Raw genomic sequence first — 18,223 nt, 5'->3', positions numbered from 1 at the left:
GTTCTAGCTCAATATTAGGTGGCACTTTTAATATATAGAGAAAGTTACTATTTTAGGCAATCTGATCCGATGTTCATTAGTGGCTACCGACATAGGAAGAGGCCAAGTTTGAGCTGTATGGAGCCATGCCTTTAATTCTCCAGCTATAAGTAACGCCATTGCTAGAAATCCTTGATAAACCTTACAAATGACAGAGCCCATACAATATATTCCATGACCCATATTTTCTGAATCCCAGCTACCACAAAGCAGCCGGTGGCTGGAGAATATTTTGGTGTTAATACTATGAGCAGATTGCCCTTCAGGTCTAACTAGCTTTTCTGTAGCAGCACCTATGTTGTGGGCACAGACCATCGACTCGTCAGCAAACTTCGTGGTTTGTGTAGGCGAAACCTTAATGCACCAGGGAAAATTTTCCAGGTGACAAATATCTCACATTACGACGTGTACCTGAAACTGCAGCCTGATACTAGCTTTTCATCCCAAATTAGAATTCATCAATTGGGGATTAGTGACCCAAAATAGGGTCCTATGTTGTTAATGTTATGTCCTTATCAGTGGCCTTTAGTTAGGAGGGGCTGTAACCTAAAATTATTTACTTAATTGTGGCTAACAAACAGTACAACTATTGTATAGGATGCAAGCTTGAACACAACTTGAATACAGGGACATACTGTAGGAGACCTGGAGAGGTGGACAAACCGCCTTAATAAAATGAATGGCAAGGTCAGAAGTGCCTTAATGGTAACCTAGGCACGGTCTACAGTCAGTGGTGGCTCTGACCTTTATTAAGAAGGGGGCTGTCTGGGCAGCAGTTAAGGTGCAGTTGCAGATGGCCTGGGACTGGTATGGATTGCACATTTAAAAAAGAAAGAAAAAAAAGCATGCGCACAGAACCTGGCTTCAAGGGACTGCATTGGCTGCAGTCCCTAGAAAACAGATAAGGCTGACAGAACAGCAGGGGAATTCAACTCTTTCACCTGGGACTGCCTGGATGGAGTGTGATTAGCTAAGAGCACTTCAATGGGAAATCCCAAACTAGCCAGTGTACTTGGGGAGAGGGGGGATTTAACTGGATAAAACCAGCCATCTACAATATATTCAGGCTCAATAGAAAGATTTGACTTATTACATTTTTGTACCAAGGACCATAAAGACAACATAAGGGGGTTGTCAACGGAGTACAAGTGAGAAAAAAATAGGGGGGAGGATAAAGAGTATTTCACCAGCAAGGCTTCTTTACAGTGATGATGGTCACACTGCAGAATTCCTTACCACACGAGGAGGCAATGAAAAAAAATTCTCGACAGAACATTTAAAAAAAAAAAAAATATATATAAAAATGGATGCCACACTTACTAGAAAATAAGATTTTACTTACCGATAAATCTATTTCTCATAGTCCGTAGTGGATGCTGGGGACTCCGTCAGGACCATGGGGAATAGCGGCTCCGCAGGAGACAGGGCACAAAAGCAAGCTTTTAGGATCACATGGTGTGTACTGGCTCCTCCCCCTATGACCCTCCTCCAAGCCTCAGTTAGGTACTGTGCCCGGACGAGCGTACACAATAAGGAAGGATCTTGAATCCCGGGTAAGACTCATACCAGCCACACCAATCACACCGTACAACTTGTGATCTGAACCCAGTTAACAGTATGATAACAAAGAAGTAGCCTCTAAAAAAAGATGGCTCACAACAATAATAACCCGATTTTTGTAACAATAACTATGTACAAGTAATGCAGACAATCCGCACTTGGGATGGGCGCCCAGCATCCACTACGGACTATGAGAAATAGATTTATCGGTAAGTAAAATCTTATTTTCTCTAACGTCCTAGTGGATGCTGGGGACTCCGTCAGGACCATGGGGATTATACCAAAGCTCCCAAACGGGCGGGAGAGTGCGGATGACTCTGCAGCACCGAATGAGAGAACTCCAGGTCCTCCTCAGCCAGGGTATCAAATTTGTAGAATTTTACAAACGTGTTCCCCCCTGACCACGTAGCTGCTCGGCAAAGTTGTAAAGCCGAGACCCCTCGGGCAGCCGCCCAAGATGAGCCCACCTTCCTTGTGGAATGGGCATTTACAGATTTTGGCTGTGGCAGGCCTGCCACAGAATGTGCAAGCTGAATTGTACTACAAATCCAACGAGCAATAGTCTGCTTAGAAGCAGGAGCACCCAGCTTTTTGGGTGCATACAATATAAACAGCAAGTCAGACTTTCTGACTCCAGCCGTCCTGGAATTATATATATATATATATATTTTCAGGGCCCTGACAACGTCTAGCAACTTGGAGTCCTCCAAGTCCCTAGTAGCCGCAGGCACCACAATAGGTTGTTTCAGGTGAAACGCTGACACCACCTTAGGAAGAAACTGGGGACGAATCCGCAGTTCTGCCCTGTCCGAATGGAAAATCAAATATGGGCTTTTGTAAGACAAAGCCGCCAATTCTAACACTCGCCTGGCCGAGGCCAGGGCCAACAGCATGGTCACTTTCCATGTGAGATATTTCAAATCCACAGATTTGAGCGGTTCAAACCAATATGATTTGAGGAATCCCAACACTACGTTGAGATCCCACGGTGCCACTGGAGGCACAAAAGGGGCTGTATATGCAATACTCCCTTGACAAATGTCTGGACTTCAGGAACTGAAGCCAATTCTTTCTGGAAGAAAATCTACAGGGCCGAAACTTGAACCTTAATGGACCCCAATTTGAGGCTCATAGACACTCCTGTTTGCAGGAAGTGCAGAAATCGACCTAGTTGAAATTTCTTCGTGGGGCCTTCCTGGCCTCACCCACGCAACATATTTTCACCACATGTGGTGATAACGTTGTGCGGTCACCTCCTTCCTGGCTTTGACCAGGGTAGGTATGACCTCTTCCGGAATGCCTTTTCCCTTAGGATCCGGCGTTCAACCGCCATGCCGTCAAACGCAGCCGCGGTAAGTCTTGGAACAGACATGGTACTTGCTGAAGCAAGTCCCTTCTTAGCTCCCGAGGCCATTAGTCCTCTGTGAGCATCTCTTGAAATTCCGGGTACCAAGTCCCTCTTGGCCAATCCGGAGCCACGAGTATAGTTCTTACTCCTCTACGTCTTATAATTCTCAATACCTTGGTTATGAGAAGCAGAGGAGGGAACACATACACCGACTGTTACACCCGCGGTGTTACCAGGACATCCACAGCTATCGCCTGAAGGTCTCGTGACCTGGCGCAATACCTGTCCCGTTTTTTGTTCGGGCGGGATGCCATCATGTCCACCTTTGGTCTTTCCCAACGGTTCACAATCATGCGGAAAACTTCCCGATGAAGTTCCCACTCTCCCGGGTGGAGGTCGTGCCTGCTGAGGAAGTCTGCTTCCCAGTCGTCCACTCCCGGAATGAACACTGCTGACAGTGCTATCACATGATTTTCCGCCTAGCGAAAAATCCTTGCAGTTTTGCCACTGCCCTCCTGCTTCTTGTGCCGCCCTTTCTGTTTACGTGGGCGACTGCCGTGATGTTATCCCACTGGATCAATACCGGCTGACCTTGAAGCAGAGGTCTTGCTAAGTTTAGAGCATTATAAATTTGCTCTTAGCTCCAGTATATTTATGTGGAGAGAATTCTCCAGACTTGATCACACTCCCTGGAAATTTTTTCCCTGTGTGACTGCTCTCCAGCCTCTCAGGCTGGCCTCCGTGGTCACCAGCACCCAATCCTGAATGCCGAATCTGCGGCCCTCTAGAAGATGAGCACTCTGTAATCACCACAGGAGAGACACCCTTGTCCTTGGATATAGGGTTATCCGCTGATGCATCTGAAGATGCGATCCGGACCATTTGTCCAGCAGATCCCACTGAAGAGTTCTTGCGTGAAATCTGCCGAATGGAATCGCTTCGTAATAAGCCACCATTTTTACCAGGACTCTTGTGCAATGATGCACTGACACTTTTCCTGGTTTTAGGAGGATCCCGATTAGCTCGGATAACTCCCTGGCTTTCTCCTCTGGGAGAAACACCTTTTTCTGGACTGTGTCCAGAATCATCCCTAGGACCAGCAGACGTGTCGTCGGAACAACTGCGGTTTTGGAATATTTAGAATCCACCCGTGTTGTCGTAGAACTACTTGAGATAGTGCTACTCCGACCTCCAACTGTTCTCTGGACCTTGTTCTTATCAGGAAGTCGTCCATTTTCTTTGAAGACGAATCCTCATTTCGGTCATTACCTTGGTAAGGACCCGGGGTGCCTTGGACAATCCAACGGCATCGTCTGAAACTGATAGTGACAGTTCTGTACCACGAACCTGAGGTACCCTCGGTGAGAAAGGCAAATTTTTTGGGACATGGAGGTAAGCATCCCTGATGTCCCGGGACACCATATAGTCCCCTTCTTCCCGGTTCGCTATCACTGCTCTGAGTGACTCCATCTGGATTTGAACTTTTGTAAGTGTTCAAATATTTCAGATTTAGAATAGGTCTCACCTAGCCTTCTGGCTTCAGTACCACCATATAGTGTGGAATAATACCCCTTTCCTTGTTGTAGGAGGGGTACTTTGATTATCACCTGCTGGGAATACAGCTTGTGAATTGTTTTCAATACTGCCTCCCTGTCGGAGGGAGACATTGGTACAGCAGACTACAGGAACCTGCGAGGGGGAAACGTCTCGACATTCCAATCTGTACCCCTTGGATACTACTTGTAGGATCCAGGGGTCCTGTACGGTCCCAGCGTCATGCTGAGAACTTGGTAGAAGCGTTGGAGGGCTTCTGTTCCTGGGAATGGGCTGCCTGCTGCAGTCTTCTTCCCTTTCCTCTATCCCTGGGCAGATATGACTCTTATAGGGACGAAAGGACTGAGGCTGAAAAGACGGTGTCTTTTTCTGCAGAGATGTGACTTAGGGTAAAAAACGGTGGATTTTCCAGCAGTTGCCGTGACCACCAGGTCCCATGGACCGACCCCAAATAACTCCTCCCCTTTATACGGCAATACATCTTTGTGCCGTTTGGAATCTGCATCACCTGACCACTGTCGTGTCCATAAACATCTTCTTGCAGATATGGACATCGCATTTACTCTTGATGCCAGAGTGCAAATATCCCTCTGCGCATCTCGCATATATAGAAATGCATCCTTTAAATGCTCTATAGTCAATAAAATACTGTCCCTGTCAAGGGTATCAATATTTTTAGTCAGGGAATCCGACCAAGCCACCTCAGCTCTGCACATCCAGGCTGAGGCGATCGCTTGTCGCAGTATAACACCAGCATGTGTGTGTATACTTTTTAGGATATTTTCCAGCCTCCTATCAGCTGGCTCCTTAAGTACGGCCCTATCTGTAGATGGTACCGCCACTTGTTCTGATAAGCATGTGAGCGCCTTATCCACCCTAAGGGGTGTTTCCCAACGCGCCCTAACTTCTGGCGGGAAAGGGTATACCGCCAATAATTTTCTATCGGGGGAAACCCACGCATCATCACACACTTCATTTAATTTATCTGATTCAGGAAAAACTACAGGTAGTTTTTTCACATCCCACATAATACCCTTTTTTGTGGTACTTGTAGTATCAGAAATATGTAACACCTCCTTCATTGCCCTTAACGTGTGGCCCTAAAGGAAAATACGTTTGTTTCTTCACCGTCGACACTGAAATCAGTGTCCGTGTCTGGGTCTGTGTCGACCGACTGAGGTAAATGGGCGTTTTACAGCCCCTGACAGTGTTTGAGACGCCTGGGTAGGTACTAATTTGTTCGCCGGCCGTCTCATGTCGTCAACCGGCTTGCAGCGTGTTGACATTATCACGTAATTCCATAAATAAGCCATCCATTCCGGTGTCGACTCCCTAGAGAGTGACATCACCATTACAGGCAATTTGCTCCGCCTCCTCACCAACATTTTCCTCATACATGTCGACACACACATAGGGAATGCTCTGATAGAGGACAGGACCCACTAGCCCTTTGGGGAGACAGAGGGAGAGTTTGCCAGCACACACCAAAACGCTATAATTATATAGGGACAACCTTTATATAAGTGTTCCTCCCTTATAGCATTTAATATATATTCATATCGCCAAATCAGTGCCCCCCCTCTCTGTTTTAACCCTGTTTCTGTAGTGCAGTGCAGTGCAGGGGAGAGCATGGGAGCCTTCCCACCAGCATTTCTGTGAGGGAAAATGGCGCTGTGTGCTGAGGAGAATAGGCCCCGCCCCCTTTTCGGCGGGCTTCTTCTCCGGAGTTTGTGATATCTGGCAGGGGTTAAATACATCCATATAGCCTCAAGGGCTATATGTGATGTATTTTTCGCCATACAGGTATTATACATTGCTGCCCAGGGCGCCCCCCCCCAGGCGCCCTGCACCCTCCGTGACCGCTGTGTGAAGTGTGCTGACAACAATGGCGCACAGCTGCAGTGCTGTGCGCTACCTGATGAAGACTGAAAGTCTTCTGCCGCCTGGTTCCGGACCTCTTCAATCTTCAGCATCTGCAAGGGGGGTCGGCGGCGCGGCTCCGGGACGAACCCCAGGGCGAGACCTGTGTTCCGACTCCCTCTGGAGCTAATGGTGTCCAGTAGCCTAAGAAGCCAATCCACCCTGCACGCAGGTGAGTTCACTTCTCTCCCCTAAGTCCCTCGATGCAGTGAGCCTGTTGCCAGCAGGACTCACTGAAAATAAAGAACCTAAAAACTTTTTCTAAGCAACTCTTTAAGAGAGCCACCTAGATTGCACCCTGCTCGGACGGGCACAAAAACCTAACTGAGGCTTGGAGGAGGGTCATAGGGGGAGGAGCCAGTACACACCATGTGATCCTAAAAGCTTGCTTTTGTGCCCTGTCTCCTGCGGAGCCGCTATTCCCCATGGTCCTGACGGAGTCCCCAGCATCCACTAGGACGTTAGAGAAATGGTATTTGCAGCGATAATAAGTAGAGGACATAATGGGCAGATAGATCCGGAAATGAATCCAAAATGGTCATTTTTAGGGGTTAGAAGATAAATCATATTTTTCCCCCATGCAACGCCAAATTGCCACAGTCACACTGGGGGAGTTTATTTGGTCTCCCTCTGGATATATGCAGTTAGAACTTCAAACTAGCTGAACTATGTGTGCCTCAGCCTTGTCCAAACGTTGCAGGTAGCTATTGATGTTATGCCTGTATGCAGACTTTGAGAAACCTCAGGCTCTTAGCATTTTTATCATACTCTGCCACTAGTAATGGTGGAGTATAGGAGATGATATCTCATATGATAATATCTGGGCCACGACACAGTGATACTGTAAGGTACTCGCTATCAGTCTCCAAGCACGCCTTCCCCTCCTAGATCCCGACCTGATCTCAAATCCAAACACCCCCCCCTTCCTCTGAACTTCCACTCCTCCCAATCTATAACCCAAGACTTTTCCTGCATGCTCTCCTCCTCTGGAACTCACTCACCCGTCCTATCAGACTGTCCACAAGCCTGCATAGATTCAATTGTGCCCTGAAAATACCACTATTTATTAAAATCTACCAGCCTTCTTCAGACTCTTAGCTCACACTCCCTGACCACCCTCCAGATCTCCACCCTCTTGGTTCTCACACTGCACTACCCTTGTCCCCTGTGCTGCAACACTCACAGTCAGCCACTCTGACCATTCCGGTCTGCTCTTCCCAGGGCACTGGATCACTCAGCACTACAGTAAATTACCTCACTGTTCGATATTTCCTGTACTGTTATTATTACTATGCCTGTAGTCAGGGCCGGGTGCTAGGGTGTTCGGCGCAGCCCCCCCCCCCCCCTGCAAACTATAAATTTGCACCCTCCCACACTTTACAAAGGGACAGCACATATAATTCCCCCTGTAGCTGTGACGCTTACACACACAATGCTCCCTGTAGTAATGCCACTTACACACGTAATGCCCCCTGTAGCGGTGACGCTTACACACAACGCTCCCTGTAGCAGTGACACACACATAACACTCCCTGTACCAGTGACGCTTACACACGTAACGCCCCCCGTACCAGTCACGCTTACACACGTAACGCCCCCAGTAGTAGTGACGCTTGCACACGTAAAGCCCCCTGTAGTAGTGACGCTTGCACACGTAAAGCCCCCTGTAGTAGTGACGCTTGCACACGTAACGCCCCCTGTAGTAGTGACGCTTGCACACGTAACGCCCCCTGTAGTAGTGACGCTTGCACACGTAACGCCCCCTGTAGTAGTGACGCTTGCACACGTAACGCCCCCTGTAGTAGTGACGCTTGCACACGTAACGCCCCCTGTAGTGACGCTTGCACACGTAACGCCCCCTGTACCAGTGATGCTTGCAAGCGTAACGCCCCCTATACCAGTGACGCTTACACACGTAACGCTCCCTGTAGCAGTGATGCTTGCACGCGTAAAGCCTCCCGTAGCAGTAACGGTTATACAAGACGCCCTGTAGCAGTGACGCTTACACACATTATGCAGCACATTCACACACACGGTACATTACACACATACAGATACTGTATACATACACACACACACATATACACACTTTCACTCACTCTTTCCAGCCACTTACATAAGGAAGTCTGGCACTCATTCTCCTGTGTTGCAGGCTGCAGCCTGGCCCCGTGTAGCTCTGCCCCCTTTTCCTGTGTAGCTCCGCCCCCTTTAGGTCCGCACACTGCACTCTGAGTCTGTGACAGGGGAGGGGAGAGGAGGCTTCATGCTGCCAGCGCCGCTGCCTGTGGTAGACTGTGACAAGCGCAGCAGCCGGCAGCAGCAGGGACATTTGCACAGCACAGGGATACTGAGCAGGGAGAGCGCCTCTCCTTCCTGGCGCCTCCCTGCACTGCATCCCTTTGCTGAGCGGTTAGCGCCGGGCCTGCCTGTAGTATGTTTGTAACTAGCCAGAACTTTTTGCAAGGTAACCTCCAAGCTACATGTACCTCAAAGGTTATTCTTTCCTAGAACTAAAACTCACATTTGAAAGTCCTGCTTAAAGGCTGATTGTAAAGAAAGATAAAGATGAAAGTGTCAGTTTGGTGTAGATGTCACCTCTGTTACTACAAGGGTTAGGAGTAGCAAGACATGACTATGCAACAGTAAAAGTAGACATATTTTACTATGACAGGACCTTCAGGTTCTCAAAGTCGGCCTGGTATTTCTCCTTTATGGAGGACATGTTGTCTTGAGGCTGTTTCTGCTCAAGCTCTTCTCTCATCATGTCCATCTGTGTCTCCAATTCCAGAATCCGACCTCTCAGGACATTCATGGCGTCAGTCTCGCCAGCCAAGCCTTGCTCTGCTATAGCGTGTGCTGCAGAGTTCACCGGTGATGGTGTGTATGCGTGTTCTCTCTGGTAGCTGTCAAGCGTGTCCTGAAGTTGTTGTATGCTCTGTGTATATCGATCCTCCAACTCCCGGATTTCATTCCTGTGGGTTTTCCGAATTTCTTGTATCTGGTCTTGGAACTGTGCTTCTAAATGTTGGATTTGTTCTTTGTGAACCTTCTCTTTTTTTTCCATCGCCTTTTCCGAGGCATGGAGTTTAGTTACCACCTCTACCTGGGCTTTCAAAACATTCTCCCTCTCTACCCACCTCTCCATCAGGTTCTGGATCTCCTGCTTATAACTGCTGTCAAGCTGGGACATTGTCTCTTTGAACTTTGCCTCCGATTCCCTAAGAAACCTTTTGGCATCTTCTGATTGGGTAGTTACAGCCTCGGCTGCTGCCCTCTCCCTTTCCAAAACCTCTGCAATCTCGCTCTGTTTTTTCTGTAATGATTCCTGGTATTCTTGATGCACCTTGGCCAGAGCCTTGGAGTGAGTCAGGCACAGAGCGTCCCTGCTCCTTTGTTCCTCTCGCTCAGATTCGAGCCGTGCTTTAGAGGTAACATAGCACAGCTGAGCCTGCATAACTGCGTCCTGTACAAGTAATGGTGGGAAGTTACAAGACTGAACACAACTAAAAAGCTGTTGACTAGTCTGCAGGAGGCCATGAACAGCTTCTCCAAAATCTGCATGTGGCATGGACTTTAAGGCAGAAGAAATTCTCTTAAGCTCATCTGCATTTTCCCTTAAATGCACAGAAAGTTTTTCCAGGAATGAGAGGTTAGTAGTCATAGAAGTGGTCTGTTCTGAGGCAATGTCATAGTGGGGTCTTAACTCCTGAGATCCAGATGTTTCTTGAATCCCTATACACATTTCATCTAGGCCAAGTTTTGCTACCTTAAGTTCATCTTCAAGAGTCCTTATGCGCTGACAGTAAGTCTTTGCCTTTTGAATAACCAAGTCAAGCTCAGCTTTGAGTATGGTAGTAACTGCTAAGGTTTGAAGAAGCTCTGAATGGGAATGAAGGCTTAATTCGGACTCCTCAGGAGCCACCTCCCCTTTACCCCAACCAATAGTGTTTCCAAGTTGAGCAACCCTGTCCCAAAAGTCTCTCTCTAGCTTGACTTTTCTCGTAAACATATCTACCAGAAAGTCATCGGTAGATCCTTCAGTATAGAAATCAGCCTCCTGCACACTCAGACCAGCCTCAGGAACTGTGTGTTTTAAGCGCTCTGCCATTCGGTACATTAAGTTTGCTTGGAAGTGTATTTTTTCTGCAAGCCCTTGGAGTGGCTCTTGGTGAACCCGCATCAAACTTTCCACAGGGGAAACCTCATCGCCAGAGCAGTCGATATCTGAACCCTGGACATCTGATTGCGCACACTCTAGCAGAATCTGTTGCAAATAATGAATTGTGTTTTCTAAAGCAGTCTTGATACTGGACAAGGTGTTCGAGTTGAGCTGTATGTCATCTATATTATGTAATTCTTTTAGCATATCACTACATGCCTTTAAGCAGCAAAAAGTTTCTTTTTTAGCAGTTTCTGGGTGGCACCGTAACAGCTCCAGCTTCTCTTTCTCCACCTCTTCTATCTGCTGAGCCATAGAACTGGCTTGAGTTATAGCAGCCAGGAGCTGCTCTCTGAGACTGGCCTCTGTCGTTGCCCACCGGTTGTGAAGATCCATCACACTCTCCTGATGGCTGCTTTTCTCATTTTCCAGCTTTAGCAATATATCTTTCAGCTTCTCCTCTGTTACATATAGCTTGGTCTCCAAAGAATGTATAATGGATACACAGTTTTCCATGTCAATAGCCCCAGAAATCTGGTAGGGCGTAATAACCTCAGCTGACATACTTTCTTCAGAAACTGACTGCTCGTGACTTGTGTCAAAGGAAACGCTGGTTGTCCAGGTCTTCTCTGTATCATCACTGTGAGTGTATTTCTGACACTGAATGCTGGAAAATCGTATCCTTTGTCTTTTAGCTCCTGTGTCCTGTTCTTTTTCTACAGTGGCTGAACAAGTGCATATGTCTCCAGTGTTTAATGCAGATTGCAGCTCACCATGCCCAACTTCCAAAACTTCACCAAACACATCCCCACACTCAACCTGATGACCCTGCTCCAACTTTGCAATTCTACATTTTGCAGTTTCTAATTGACTATAAACAGTTTCAATTTTTTTTGTTTGGGATTCAGAACCTAAGCTGAACATGCTTTTTAAGGCTTCTTCCTTAGCTTTTAGCTTCATCTCAGTCTCTTCCAAACTGCTCCCCAGAGCCGACATCTTAATAATTGCTTCATTAATATCTTGGTCTTTCTTTTCCATAACTCTCCTATGAGTCTCACAGACCCTCTTCAATTCCTCATCTTTTGCTCTCAGAGACTCCTGGACCTCCAGAAGCTCCTCTGTTGATTTCTCTAATGAGCTTCTCAACTGGCTATACTCCATCTCTCGCACCTCAAGCTGGTTTTGTAAATTGGAGATGTCAGAGTCTGAAATAGCCATTTGATGGGCCATTTCTTGACATGTTAATTTAAGCTGGTCCCGCTCCTTCTCCAGCTCTTTGATGTATCCTTCCAGCTCATGAATCTTAGAGTCCCTCCCTGTCAGCTGCTCCTGCAGGTGATAAACTAAAATGCTGGCCTCAGCATTGGCATTCAACTTCTCTTTCTGCAAAACCTCCATCAGTTGGTCCTTTTCTTGTAACTTATCTTCATACTTTTGAAGTCTGTCTTCAGTTTCCTTCAGGCTAAGGATTAAGAGCTGCTTCTCCTTTTCATAGCTTCCAACCAGCTCTGAGTAATTTATTTGAACCCTCTCCTCTGTTAATGCACGAGCTTGCTCGCTGGCATCCAACTGAGCTTGCAGGCTCACAAGCTTGTCATGCAGCCTCTCTTTCTCCTTTTGATAGTCCTTCTGCAGAGCTTGTTCTATTTCAAGCTCTCGAATTTCCTGCCTCTTCTCCAAAAGCAAAGACTCTACTTCCTTCAGCTTTTGCTGGCTGACCTTAAGCTGGGAACCTAGAGCTACTTCACTGGTACTCCACTCGTCCAACATTTCTTTGGCCCTCTCCTTTTCCTGCTCCAAATCTCCCCTTAGTTTGGTCAGAGCCTGCTCTTTAATGGAGAGCTCAGTGGATGCACTGCTCAGACGGGCCTGCAGGCTTAGTATCTCTGCTTCATGATGTCTGATGGAGTCCTTGGCTTCTCCGTAACTGTATTTGAGGCTCTGTATTTGTTGATTTAGCATTTCCTGATGTTTGCTCTGGATCTCCAGTTCACTTTGAAGGGACTCATTGACTTTATGGAGTCTTTGCCCAACATCCGAAGAGGGATCTGCCAATTCAGTCTTAAAAAAATTGATTAAACACTTATATTAGTAACACTGTCATCTGACAATGCTGAGTGTCACACCTCTGGTCAGAATGGACCACAACAAAACTTCTTGCCTCATTTTTTTTTCTTTTGGAGTTACCTAAGCCTTTAGATAGAGGCATTATTATTATTTTGAGGCTGAATCAAATCGGCTGGTAATTTTGTGCATGGGCATAAATAAAAAGAAAAACACATGGAAGATTGTAAAAGGGGATTGAAAAAATGATTTTTGAAAACTAACGACAAGTGACAAAGAGCAAAATAAAGTAAAATAAAAAAAAGGTTGAACTGGCAAAGAGTAAAGAAGACGCGTCATTGATCAATATTGTTTTTCAAAACAAAACAATTTTTTTTTAATAGCAAAAATCAAAAATTGGGATAAGGTTAAGGGAAGGGAGTGTCCTAGAGCATGCAAAAGGGAGGAAAATCATCAACACAAAAGGTCATTTTCATTAGATTTTTGTTTCAAGCAATTTCTCCTAATTTTCAAAAAGACTACTTTAAAAACACAACACACAAAAAAATAAAAAAAGCAACATAATAAAACAGAAGGAATGGAGGGGAAAAAAAATAAAAATAAAAAAAGGCATAAAATTTCATTTTAGAGCTGCATGCATGCAAATAAAGAGGTTACACTGAGCGCATAGGCACACAAATACCATGGGAGGCGAGAGGCAGGAGGTACAGCCAGAAGTCGGAGAATTTAGCCTGTCCTGCTGAACCTTTTAACGCTGGTAGGAAAAGCCCACAGATGTGACACTCAGTGAAATATTAGATGTACACCATGCTAAAAATGACAGCATGCAATAAAAGCAACCAAAGTGTGTTAGCAAGAAGACCCATTCACCCTAATTATACAAATGCAAAAGGAGTTGAATTCAAAGCATTTAGGTTTGTGGCTTTTGAAATGGGAATATAAAAGAGTGAGGCATGCGCGTGAAATGTGTTTAGTGGAGACACTCTAAACATCCTACTACTACTAAGAGCCTACATGTTCGAGAGTACCCCCCAAATGGACTATATGTGACGCAGTGACATTCAGCTTGCCGTAACTTTTTGAAAGATACAAAGTTATAAACCTGCAACAAAGTACAACATTTGCTGCTATACTGAAAAAGGAAAGATTCAGTTATTTTCTGCATACTGTAGCATCGGATCTTGGGGACTTTTTTCTTTATTTTTTTACATGTATACTAAAATGAAAAGCAGCAAGCTGAATGCTGCTGTAAAGAGGGGTCGGAAAGGGCATGCAGATAAATGTAGTACAGACTAACACTACATACAGAACATGCTCACTGCCATGAGAGAGGAGTGTAGCAGTGGACAGGTTTATTCTGCAAGAAGGAAGCGTTAAAGGTACCTGTAACACGTATCCGTCCCTGGCACTGTGTTGCTGATTCAAAGCTTCTTTCAGCCGTTGCTGCAGCGCCAGGTTTTCGGCCAAGAGGTCAGACACTTCCTTCTGGCTCTGCTCAAGCTGAGCCATGGTGGGACAACAAAAAATACAGACTGTGAGACCATGTTACTAGAAGATTATATGCAGCAACACCTATTTCTGGGTTATGGGACTGAAGTTTGGACATTGCAGATTTTTTTTTTTTTACCTGCTTCTCCAAGAGGGAAGTTATGTCCTCTGCTGGGTGTTTGGGAGAGGTACTCGACAAAGGCAAGGGAGAAATGGGTATCTGTCTCTCCTCCCTCAGAGGGGTAGTTTCCACTTGTTGCCAGCGCTGCTCAATCTCCACTTGAACATTTGGCCTGGTGTCAATGGAATTAGATGACGCCGGTCCCTTGTCCACCTCCATGCGGGATGCTTCATCTCCTGCAGACTCCTCCAAAGAGTCCGAGTTTTCAAACCGTTTCCTGCGTTCTTCTCTCCTGCGAGCCCGTTCTCTTTCCAGCTCCCCTAGATCAGACTTGGAGTCGGTGGCATCGTAAGATATGGTCTTCATGGCCTCAGCTGCCTGTGCCCTTTCCTGTACCAGTGCTTGCTGAATGGGGCGGAACTCGGCCCAGTCAAAGGTTTTTGAACGCCCTTCTCTCCGGCGCTCCCGGGCCCGGCTCCTCTTCTGCTCCCCGTCCGCATCGGAGTGCTCAGAGTCCTGTTTTTCGCTTGGCATGGAGCTGGAGACGAATGAGGACGGAGTTTTGCTCTTCTCCTCAGGTAGAGAGCTGGTTAACACAAACAAAAACACATGGTAAGTACATACGTTTTACTAAACCACAAACATCGTGCCACCAACTCAGGAAGCCTCAAGCATGAGGACAGTGCAAGGTAGGAATAGCAGGCTGCTAAGGTTACCAGGTCTACAACAGAATATATATATATATATATATATATATATATACATATACATATACATATACATATAGGAGAGGATGACGCAGGAACAACCCAAAGGAGGGAACAGAAGGTTAATAAATAACTCACAATAAAAGGTGCAAGAAGAAAGAAAAAGAGATAGGACCACAGAACAGATCAGGTGTGGGAAATGCACAACACAGTATCTAAAATGATATCCCTGAAAGTAAATTCTCTTAAAATGGAGATTATTAAGCAGTGTTCCCATATTATTTCAAGAAGAACCAGGGAGGAAACAACTAGTCTCGCTGCACGCCACATTTACATAGCTCGTAGCATTTGACTGTCTAGAATAAAAGAAATACAAAAATAATTTTCCATATAAAAAATATAACTAGTGAATTTCCCAATAACCCCCCCCCTCCCTTCCCAAGGGCTGCCAATCGTCTGTAAGTGAAAGTGAAGCAAGAAGATAGGAGGCGGAAGGTACTGAACCTTCGCTGTCCTTCCCCTAAAACCTTTTCCAACAAATTTAAAAAAAGAAGAAAAAAAACACAGCAAAATATAAGAATTTACTCACTGGTAATTCTATTTCTCGTAGTCCGTAGTGGATGCTGGGTACTCCGTAAGGACCATGGGGAATAGACGGGCTCCGCAGGAGACTGGGCACAACTAAGAAAGATTTAGGACTACCTGGTGTGCACTGGCTCCTCCCTCTATGCCCCTCCTCCAGACCTCAGTTAGGGAAACTGTGCCCGGAAGAGCTGACACTACAAGGAAAGGATTTGGAATCCCGGGTAAGACTCATACCAGCCACACCAATCACACCGTACAACTCGTGATAACTATACCCAGTTAACAGTATGAATAACAACTGAGCCTCACTGAACAGATGGCTCATAACAATAACCCTTTAGTTAAGCAATAACTATATACAAGTATTGCAGACAATCCCCACTTGGGACGGGCTCCCAGCATCCACTACGGACTACGAGAAATAGAATTACCGGTGAGTAAATTCTTATTTTCTCTGACGTCATAGTGGATGCTGGGGACTCCGTAAGGACCATGGGGATTATACCAAAGCTCCCAAACGGGCGGAAGAGTGCGGATGACTCTGCAGCACCGAATGAGCAAACTCAAGGTCCTCCTCAGCCAGGGTATCAAACTTGTAGAATTTTGCAAACGTGTTTGATCCCGACCAGGTAGCAGCTCGGCAAAGTTGTAAAGCCGAGGCCCCTCGGGCAGCCGCCCAAGAAGAGCCCACCTTCCTCGTGGAATGGGCTTTGACTGATTTAGGATGCGGCAGTCCAGCCGCAGAATGTGCAAGTTGAATCGTGCAACAGATCCAGCGAGCAATAATCTGCTTAGAAGCAGGAGCACCCAGCTTGTTGGGTGCATGCAGGATAAACAGCGAGTCAGTTTTTCTGACTCTAGCCGTCCTGGAAACATAGATTTTCAGGGCCCGGACTACGTCCAGCAACTTGGAAGCCTCCAAGTCCCGAGTAGCCGCAGGCACCACAATAGGTTGGTTCAAATGAAACGCTGATACCACCTTAGGGAGAAATTGGGGACAAGTCCTCAATTCTGCCCTGTCCATATGGAAGATCAGATAGGGGCTTTTACATGACAAAGCCGCCAATTCTGACACACGCCTGGCCGAAGCCAAGGCTAACAGCATGACCACTTTCCACGTGAGATATTTTAGTTCCACGGTTTTAAGTGGCTCAAACCAATGTGACTTAAGGAAATCCAACACCACGTTGAGATCCCAAGGTGCCACTGGAGGCACAAAAGGGGGCTGAATATGCAGCACTCCTTTAACAAATGTCTGAACTTCAGGCAGTGAAGCCAGTTCTTTCTGAAAGAAAATAGACAGGGCCGAAATCTGGACTTTAATGGATCCCAATTTTAGGCCCATAGTCACTCCTGACTGTAGGAAGTGCAGAAAACGACCCAGCTGAAATTCCTCTGTAGGGGCCTTCCTGGCCTCACACCACGCAACATATTTTCGCCATATGCGGTGATAATGGTTTGCGGTCACCTCCTTCCTAGCTTTAATCAGCGTAGGGATGACTTCCTCCGGAATGCCCTTTTCCTTCAGGATCCGGCGTTCAACCGCCATGCCGTCAAATGCAGCCGCGGTAAGTCTTTGAACAGACAGGGTCCCTGCTGCAGCAGGTCCTGTCTGAGCGGCAGAGGCCATGGGTCCTCTGAGATCATTTCTTGAAGTTCTGGGTACCAAGCTCTTCTTGGCCAATCCGGAACCACAAGTATAGTTCTTAGTCCTCTCCTTCTTATTATTCTCAGTACCTTGGGTATGAGAGGCAGAGGAGGGAACACATAAACCGACTGGTACACCCACGGTGTCACTAGAGCGTCCACAGCTATCGCCTGAGGGTCCCTTGACCTGGCGCAATATCTTTTTAGCTTTTTGTTGAGGCGGTACGCCATCATGTCCACCTGTGGCCGTTCCCAGCGATTTACAATCAGCTTTAAGACTTCTGGATGAAGTCCCCTCTCCCGGGTGGAGGTCGTGCCTGCTGAGGAAGTCTGCTTCCCAGTTGTCCACTCCCGGAATGAACACTGCTGACAGTGCTATCACGTGATTTTCCGCCCATCGGAGAATCCTTGTGGCTTCTGCCATCGCCATCCTGCTTCTCGTGCCGCCCTGACGGTTTACATGGGCGACCGCCGTGATGTTGTCTGACTGGATCAGCACCGGCTGGTGTTGAAGCAGGGGTCTTGTCTGACTTAGGGCATTGTAAATGGCCCTTAGTTCCAGAATATTTATGTGTAGGGAAGTCTCCTGACTCGTCCATAGTCCTTGGAAGTTTCTTCCCTGTGTGACTGCCCCCCAACCTCGAAGGCTGGCATCCGTGGTCACCAGGACCCAGTCCTGTATGCCGAATCTGCGGCCCTCTAGAAGATGAGCACTCTGCAGCCCCCACAACAGCGACACCCTGGTCCTTGGAGACAGGGTTATCAGCCGATGCATCTGAAGATGCGATCCGGACCACTTGTCCAACAGATCCCACTGAAAGATCCTTGCATGGAACCTTTCCGAAAGGAATTGCTTCGTAAGAAGCCACCATCTTTCCCAGGACTCGCGTGCAGTGGTGCACATACACCTGTTTTGGTTTTAGGAGGTCTCTGACTAGAGATGACAACTCCTTGGCATTCTCCTCCGGGAGAAACACTTTTTTCTGTTCCGTGTCCAGAACCATCCCCAGGAACAGTAGACGCGTTGTAGG

General features: G+C 46.8%; 1 protein-coding gene across 9 annotated transcripts in view; it reads right to left on the bottom strand.

The window, feature by feature from the left end:
• Positions 1-18,223, bottom strand: part of MPRIP (myosin phosphatase Rho interacting protein) — a 206,753-nt gene that overhangs the window by 11,256 nt on the left and 177,274 nt on the right. For 5 of the 9 annotated variants that reach the window (XM_063934824.1, XM_063934821.1, XM_063934822.1 and 2 more), the window contains 3 exons: positions 14,272-14,839; positions 14,028-14,144; positions 9,096-12,641 (listed from right to left, as the gene is read on the bottom strand). In XM_063934824.1, the coding sequence (XP_063790894.1) occupies positions 9,096-12,641; positions 14,028-14,144; positions 14,272-14,839 (4,231 nt within the window). The remainder of the gene's footprint in view (positions 1-9,095; positions 12,642-14,027; positions 14,145-14,271; positions 14,840-18,223) is intronic. The other 4 variants (XM_063934826.1, XM_063934828.1, XM_063934827.1 and 1 more) reach the window with 1 other exon arrangement.

This window comes from Pseudophryne corroboree, chromosome 7, assembly GCF_028390025.1.
Source record: "Pseudophryne corroboree isolate aPseCor3 chromosome 7, aPseCor3.hap2, whole genome shotgun sequence".
Taxonomy (NCBI): Eukaryota; Metazoa; Chordata; class Amphibia; order Anura; family Myobatrachidae; genus Pseudophryne; species Pseudophryne corroboree.
Note: the sequence above shows the minus strand (reverse complement) of the source record. Positions and strands in the feature narration are given on the sequence as shown.